At 34.9% G+C, this 8,840-nt stretch overlaps 1 protein-coding gene across 11 annotated transcripts in view; it reads right to left on the bottom strand.

The window, feature by feature from the left end:
- Positions 1 to 8,840, bottom strand: part of LOC110023960 (phosphoglucomutase) — a 115,522-nt gene that overhangs the window by 85,032 nt on the left and 21,650 nt on the right. For all 11 annotated transcript variants that reach the window (XM_020723623.1, XM_020723624.1, XM_020723622.1 and 8 more), the window contains 2 exons: positions 7,260 to 7,312; positions 6,837 to 6,925 (listed from right to left, as the gene is read on the bottom strand). In XM_020723623.1, the coding sequence (XP_020579282.1) occupies positions 6,837 to 6,925; positions 7,260 to 7,312 (142 nt within the window). The remainder of the gene's footprint in view (positions 1 to 6,836; positions 6,926 to 7,259; positions 7,313 to 8,840) is intronic.

Here is an 8,840-nt window from a genome sequence, read left to right on the forward strand (position 1 = left end):
GAAAGGAGGCATGCATATATTTAGTGTCTATTTTCCCATTTTTTTTAGATTGCGTTAAGGAAACAATGTTTTGTAAGATTATGCAAACAAACTCTAAAGCAACCAAGTTTTTAATGCAGCTCAAACTTCAGTAATTTTGAGGATTCTGCATTAAAAAGATTGACAGCGCTGAAATGGAAACAAAACTGGATAAGCAGTAGAAGTTAATGCTACGGAAAGAATGAAAATGCACATTTCCTAAAGGATAGGCCCTAAATCCATTTGACATTTAATTGATTTCTTTAAGTTGTAGATGTGAATATACATTATATGCAAACAAAAAAGAAAGAAAAATAGGATATGGCCCAGCTAAAAAAATATGAGCTTTTCTAGTGCCTTGTCTTTCCATTATATTTTCAGTTTTAACCTAAAAAAATAGTGTACCTAATGCACGAAGCTCCTCTAGCATAGGGTCTGGTGAGAGGTTGTTGCATGCAATTGTTGATAATTTCAGCTTTGAACTCCCTAAATATTGATCAATAATGCTGCGCACCAATATCGACCATTTGTCGGTCATCTTTTTCGATGTTTGGATTTTGAAAATATAATTTTCAAAAATTTAATTTAAATATAAGGTATATAGTCTAGATTATGAAAGTAGTGTTTTAATTTTTTAGAAAATGAAACCGAATGGATCTCATTAGTCCAATAATTTGCATAATCGTGTCTGGCACCCTGAATACTACACATTCCAAGAGAAAAGTGTAGACCCCGGTAATAGGCTCAATCCTGCAAACTAAGAGATTTGTGACATTCATTTGGTCTGCGAACATTTTATATATGACCGATAAATTCTCCTATTTAATACAAAGATTAAATAGGGTTTATTTTACCAGGGTTCCAAGTTCCCTATAGAGGCAAGCCCCTATAGTTAATTACCTCTCAAATGTCGAGAGTCACTTGAGAAAACTCTCGATGATGATTAGTGGTTCTAGTCTTCAAGATTTCAAAGTTTAAGTATTCAAGGTATGACGTGAAAAAAAAATAAGTGGGAGTGGTTCAAGTGGGAACAGTTCTTTCAGGAGTCCAAAAGAACTAAAGGGAAGAGTACGTCGCAGATCCTGAGGAAGAACCTCAGTGACTTCCCAAACTATCATACTGTACGGCTATATGAATGTTGAATCCTGTTAATTTTATTATTTGAGACTTACACTTGCATAATAACTCGTTATGCAAATAACCCGCAGAGATAAGAGGTTTTACGTCGTTCTAGACGACAACCTCAGAACTTAAGGCGAGTTAGGACTTACGCTGCACAACATGATTGTGCAGAGGCCTAAAAGAGGGTGAGGATTTACGTCACGCTAGGCGAACTACCTCGAAGTCCTATGAGTTGTTTAAACTAGGAATGTTTAGCTGGTGTAAACTCGTTTTGCTGTTGTAGAATGACAACCACCTCCACTTGTAGTCCGCTCCAAACTCCTTGTCGCGCTGCCCACAAAGTTGCTCCAAATTCCTCGTCGAAGTAGCAGTCCTAAAGTCTAAGGTTCAAAAGGTTGTACCAAGTGTGTTTCAAGTTTTGGTTTTGTTGTCATTAGGGAAGGTTAAAGTTTATTAGAGCGACACCGGTTAGGATCCCACGGTTCTCTCGTTCAGGTATCACTATTTCTTTTAAACTTAATTTACACGAGTTGTGAAACTCATTTAAACCGGGAAGATCTCGCTAGCAACCGTGGGTCACCTCCTCCAAGGGACTCCCGTAAATTCGAAAAAACGTGTTATTTTTTGTTTTTTTTTTGTTTTGAAAATACTGTCTAATTTTGAAAAATCGTTTTGTTTTGAAAGTGAAATTGTATTCAATATCTGCATAATGTGTTACAACAAAAATAAATTGCAATGATAAAATAACAACAAATAAATACATGTGTACGTAACGTATATGTTACTGCTATCCCTGTTGTAGGTTTAACTCACAAAGCACAATATAATTTACAGTGAATTTAAGTAAATTGCATATAACAGAAGAGAACAGTAAGCAATAGAACAAATCGTAGCAACAGTTAGGAACTTCAAACAGATGATCCTAAGGTTTCCTACAACTCCTGACTGCAACTAGCGAACTAGTGTGGTGATCCTACGACCTCCTATGATTCTGGGAAACAACTAGCAAGTGTGTACAGTAATCCTACTACTCCGGACAACAGCTAAGAATTTCGAATAACGTCTGTATGAGTTCCTATGAACCCAAACAGCAATGGGCAGCACCTAGATGGCTTCCTACGAACTCAACAGTGGTGGACAGCTTCCAGCACCTAGTGGCTTCCTATGAACCCAAATAGTGGTGGACAGCTTCTAGGTGGCTTCCTACAAACCTAAATAGTGGTGGACAGCTCCTAGGTGGCTTCCTATGAACTCAAACGGTGGTGGACAGCTCTTAGGTGGCTTCTTATGAACCCAAATAGTGGTGGGCAGCTTCTAGGTGGCTTCCTATGAACCCAAACAGTGGCTTTGGAGCCTTGGACAGCACCCTACAGCACTTCTTCTACACCGGGCAGCGGCTAGAAGCATTGGGCAGTGGTCCTACAGCACTCTTATACTCTAAACAGTGGTTTTGGAGCCTTGGACAGCACCCTACAACACTTCTACGACACCAGGCAGCGGCTAGGAGCATTGGGTAGTGGTCCTACAGCACTCCTACGACACCAAGCAGCGGCTTTGGAGCCTCGGACAGCACCCTACAGCGCCCCTATACTCCAAACAATGGCTTTGGAGCTCTGGACAACACCCTAAAGCGCTTGTACGACACCGAACAGCGGCTTTGAAGCCCTGGACAGCAGTTTTAAATAGCCCAAACAGCAGAGGAAACATCCTCAAAACAGTCCCAAAAGGCAATTTAAAAGTCCTAAAATCCCTCTTTAAAACAGTGATAAAACCTCCCCGGAATGGTATTGTTTATTCCTCAGGTATACTCTTGTCGATGTGGCACATATTTGAAAATCCATTCGTCGAAAAACTCTTTCCATACTACGGGCAATGGTACTCACTTTACCAATTTGTTAACCGGCTCACTTCCGAGAACTCGAGGCAGGAAGACTAAATAGGACGTCCCTAGCACTTTTGCCCTTTTGTGAATTTTTGGTTTTTTGTCTTTATGTATCTTTGTTTTATTTGGGTTTTTTGTGTGTTATATTGTCTGAGTTGGGCTTTCTTTTAGACCCTCTCATACAACATTTCTATATATTCTCCTCTTTAGGATTTTTCAATATATATATATATATATATATATATATAATTTATTTTATGATAAACTAAGGTAGTGATAACTTTAATTTAGTTTATATTTTATTCCAAAAATGTAATAATTAGGATTTAACATATATGTAAGATAATAATAATAATAATAATATGTCACTTATGTTACACCTAATTTAATAAATAATTATGCTTAATGTCTTTAATCGCAAAATTATTTATATTTTGAATTTCACTGTGGAACCTACTAATTATCCTCTGGTGAACCCATAATAAATTTGGAGTTTAGTGCTCATCTCAAGTAAGTAATTATTATTTGTTAGGCATAAATGTACCTTTTTCATTTTTGGGGCCGTTATCATTACTACTTGTATTAAATTTATACTTAACTTCGTAGGATTGTTAGTCTCACCCTTTTTACTTCATTTATAACTCTTTTCACACTTGTTATAAAATTCATTATTGCTCATAATGAAATAATTATATATTTCATTTTATTGTAGCATGGCTTCTTCCATATGTGATTAATCCCGCAAGTATAATGCTTTCTTTTCTGACATGTTATTATTATGGATTGCAATTAAACCTCTTCAGCGTTGTAATCATGTTTAAAATAATAAATATACTTGCCCTACTATTTAAATAAAATTCCATTAAGAATTTGGAAATTGTATGCTTCTTATGATGGTTTGTGTAACAGTTATGTTACATGGGGGAGGGGAAACGAATAATCAAGAAAGAGGAAAGGAGAGGTCAAGGAAGCAAACAGAAAGAAGACGAAGTGAGGAGGTAACTGAACAGAGAGGAGAGAAATTGAGGAGACGGAAAATGAAGGGACATCTTCGTGCTATAAATTGAAGAGTAAGGAGACCAGCGAGATCGTGAGATCGACTTACCTATAGAGTCGAACGGAGTTTAGGGCTTCCCTGAGCTTTGATTAACTGGGGGCAGCATCAGTGGCTGGCGAGGACATCTTTGTTGAGCGAAGGAGGAGGTCGCGTTGTTACCGTGCAGAGGAAGAGGAAGCGGAAGGAAGAAGAATTGTGCGAAAGAGCCAAAGAGAAGAGGAAGAAAAGAGAAGTGAACATTTTAAATAATAAATTAATTTCTATACTCATGTTTATTGTAAACTTAAATTTTAAGAAGGGTCGAGGATAAAATAAATTCAAGACAGATCAACTAGCAAATTAAGCGTCATCGAGGTGAGTACTCATACTTTTAATCTATATAAATAATTTATTTCATCTCAAATATTTTGTTGTTGATGATTTATGTACATGTTTTATTCTAATTGAAATATTATTTTCTCTATTAGTCATATTGTTACAAATTTTGTAGCTACTTACTCTCATAGTATATGTTTTATATAGTACATTGAATTAAATGCGATGAATACATAGCTGACCTTTTTATGTTGACTGTTTGTACGTGCATTACTAACTATGATGAAGTCATTCATTGATGGTACTAATACATAGCTGACCTTTTTATGTTGACTGTTTGTATGTGCATTACTAACTATGATGAAGTCATTCATTGATGGTACTAGTGGGGGAACATTAAAGTATCGTACATGTATATGAAAAAGATATTGATATTGATCTGTCTTAATTGGCACAGTTTTTACACGATGCTCCTGTGACGGATGCACATATATAATGATATTGATATGAGTTCTTTGAATAGCTTTAAATATTTTTATTGATTTATTGAAAGCTTGACTTGCATGCATATTGATTCATTTTCTCTTTTATTACTGTGATTTATGAATATGAGTATTCACTAGCTCATTTAGCTCACAATTGGTTTAAACTAACTTTTCAGATTAATTAAGTGATTAACGATGAACGTTAGAAGATATAACATTTATAGAAGATGCTGCGGACAACCAATAACGAGATAATTTTAAATATATTATTTTAATTTAAATTGATTAGTGACTCGTTCAACTGTTGAATGATAGATAAATATAAAAAATTTAATTTACCCCGTCCGACCGTCTGTACCTGTCTTGGTTAAGCCAAGGCTCGGGTAGGGTCGTGACATTTTGTAGGTTAGTAGAACCCTTTTAGATATTGGCTAATTGACTCATCAAGCCCAAAGAGTGACGACACTACAGGAAACCGTAGGTCTTTCATTGGTTGGTATTTACCTTCTCAATTTCAAGGTATCTAAACAAATTGATTATATATAAATATAAATTGAAATTGAATAACAAATAATTGTTAAATTGTATTCTATTAAGACTGCTTCAATTTGATGTTACTACATTGATTGTTAATGATTTCAAATTTCACTAAATGGATTGAGCATGTTCATATTATTATCCTTTATAGTATTATATATGCATATAGTGAATTGCCCCTCTTTATTGTTCATACTACCTGCCCCGACCCATTATCATTTATGCTTTAATAAATAGTGATTATTTAATGAATTTGATTTCAAACTCCCTTCGATATTTTTGCATAACAATCACTCGGAGGACAATCTCCACAAAAGCTAATATTTTTGCTTTAGACTTTCGTTTCGGAATTTTTCGATATTTGAATTAGCTGTTCTTTTTTATTTCAGGAAGTTGTTATCATTTCAAGTTTTATTTCAGTTAGTTTCTTATTTTTCTTTCAGTTGTAACAGTTTAACACTTATTTATAAAATAAAATTCATCTTTTTTTGCTTATACTAGTTATTACTTGTATACAATTTTTTCATTTGAGAAATCAAATTTGGTCTTATTCATTTTATCGCGCCCTATGTTGTCGGAGTGCACCACCCTCCGAACTCAAGGTGTGCCACTTCGAGCCAAGAACTGGCGACCCATTCAGGATTTTAAAGAAGAATAATAACAGCACATACAAGATTAACCTACTCGAGATTATAATATCTCTGTTATTTTTAACAACACCGATTTGTCACTGTTGTTTTATAAGGATTTGGGTGCTTTTAGTGAAGAAGGCAATCCCTCTCCTACCGAGGACAACAAAGCAAGAGTCTCTTGTTCCCACTACCAAACGGACCCAAGAAGGGGAAAACCAATCAAGAAGAAACCGGTTCAATCAATCACCAAGTGCTGGTTGGACGCCTTAATAGGGAGTCCTATTTACCTTATTTAGCCTATTATTAGGGTATTTTTACTTTGAAATATATAAATATATTATTAACTCCTAATTTTGCAACTTTAGTTTTTGTTTATGCATTTTTAGATATTGTTTTCTTTAAGTTTCTACCATAAAAAGGAGTGATGGAACTTTTTCCAAATGGAGTGTATAGCTTGTCCGAGAATAGGTGGTGGAACTAACGTAACATTCGTACTCTCCGAAATCACCATTTTCGCTGTGTTTCCTACCGTATTTCTCTTGGACAGCAGCCAGAACTATTCTTTCGCTATACAATCTTCACCAACTTACATGTTCTCTTCTTTTTGCAATTCTATAACATCTCCCTGTTAGATCCGATCATCAAACAATTTCAAGGAACCCTAGAACTGTCGGTCAAAATGCTATATATTGATGTTAAACTAAAAATACTATGTCAAAGAGTAATCCTTAAGCCTACATTCAACATTTAAAGCAATAAAATTGCAACCTTGGACTCCTTAGGCATACCTGTTATCATTATGGAACCATCAACCGGGCATAAAAATTCTTCATTTTCTGAAATAGTGCTGTTGAACATCGCTGGAGTAGAAGCCAATCTGTAAACAATTACCAAGGGATAAATAAGGTATATTTAAGATAGTATGCTTCAATTCAATTCCTAAATGTCATAGGAACATTTCAAATCAAGGTTCTAACAATAAGTATAGTGATAAGACATTCAAATAAAGCAGAACATGGGTGCGCCCAATTAATGGGGCTCCCAACAATGAGAGAATTGGGGAAGAGTTAAAATTCACATCCTTCCTCAGGATCGCAAAGAGGTTGATATATTGCGGCATGAAACACGCTCAGAAATATCATTCCTTCACTGAACACAATATTCACAACCAAATGTAGAACAATTGGTTTAGAAAAAGCTTCTTTACTCACCCATAATGAACAACATCTAGTCCAGCACCCGCAAGTCCAAGAGAAATGGCATCCTGGAGATTCAGATTTCAGTAATTAAATTCCCAGCCATATTGATGGCAAAGTTAGTCAACTTCCAAAATTGAGTTTCTTGAAATTGTAAAGTATATCAAGATATTACCTACCACTGAAAATTGAATGATGACTCAAAAACATAATAGAATAAAGGAAGATTTACATACCACTCAATTCTCATGTATTTACATATCTAACACCTAAACTTCAATTTTTATATAAATACCACCTTCCATAAGCATGAAAAGGTTTATTTCGCATTTTAAAGTTAGAATGATGGAATTTTCTATGTTACTTGAAAGCTTTAGCTGGTTTGAATGTACAAAGCTATGTTTAGGTGTTAGAAATGTAAGAACATAAAAATTGGGTGGCATGTATGTAAATGCCCCTAGAATATAACAATGGTATGAGTGTCCATATGATTCAAATGTGATGCAAACAACTCTAAACTAATGTGGCTTTTTTGTACAAGTGTTAATACATTGATATCACTGTCATTGCCGGTCCCAAGCCCGGATCTGAAAAGCGGAAGGTTGTGTTAGGTAGTCGACAGCCAGCATAAAACTTGTCGAAAAAATCATGACAATCTTTTTTATCATTGTGTAAGTGCTAGGGCGTCCCCTGGAAGCGACGCGTCTAATCTTTTTTATCATTGTGTAAGTGCTAGGGCGTCTTCCAGACAAAATACAGTGAAAAGTGTGCAAGTGTCGCTACACCAGCGTCCGGGTGTAGTGTCAAATAAGCAAAGGTTCCCACATTACGGATGAATGCGGGTAAAGAAGTTAATCCATGAAACGAATATTAGGATGGGATCATGGAATATAGGTACTCTCAATGGTAAATTAATGGAATTAGTTGATATTTTGATTCATAGGAAAATTAACATCTTATGCATTCAAGAAACTAAATGAGTTGGAGAAAAGGCTAAGGAGATTGATGATTTAGGTTTTAAACTTTGGTATTCTGATAAGAGTCGCGCTAGAAATGGTCTAGGTGTAATTATAGATAAGAGTTTGAAATATAATGTTGTAAAAATTAATAGAGTTGGAGATAGAATTATAGCCCTTAAGATTATCATTGATACTAAGATTTTTAATATTATAAGTGTTTATGCTCCTCAAGTAGGTTCAGATATAAGGTCTAAAGATAATTTTTAGAATGACTTAGAAGACTTAGTACAAATGATACCTCTTGAAAAAATAATTTTTATTGGAGGAGATTTAAATGGACATGTCGGTAGAGTGGCATGAGACTTCAGAAATACTCATAGTGGCTACAGTTTTAGAGTAACTAATGAAAAGGTAGAGCTATTTTAAATTTTGCTTTAGCGTATGATTTTGTTATTACTAATATTTTATTCAAGAAGAGATGTGAACATCTTATTACTTATAAGAGTGGATCTAATAAAACACAAATTGATTATTTTCTTATGAGAAAAAGATATCGTCGCGATTGTAAAGATTGTAAGGTCATTCCAAGTGAAAATTTAAGTACCCAACATCGTTTATTAGTTTTAAATTTTAAGAT

The sequence above is a fragment of the Phalaenopsis equestris genome, unplaced genomic scaffold (assembly GCF_001263595.1).
Source record: "Phalaenopsis equestris unplaced genomic scaffold, ASM126359v1 Scaffold000237, whole genome shotgun sequence".
Taxonomy (NCBI): Eukaryota; Viridiplantae; Streptophyta; class Magnoliopsida; order Asparagales; family Orchidaceae; genus Phalaenopsis; species Phalaenopsis equestris.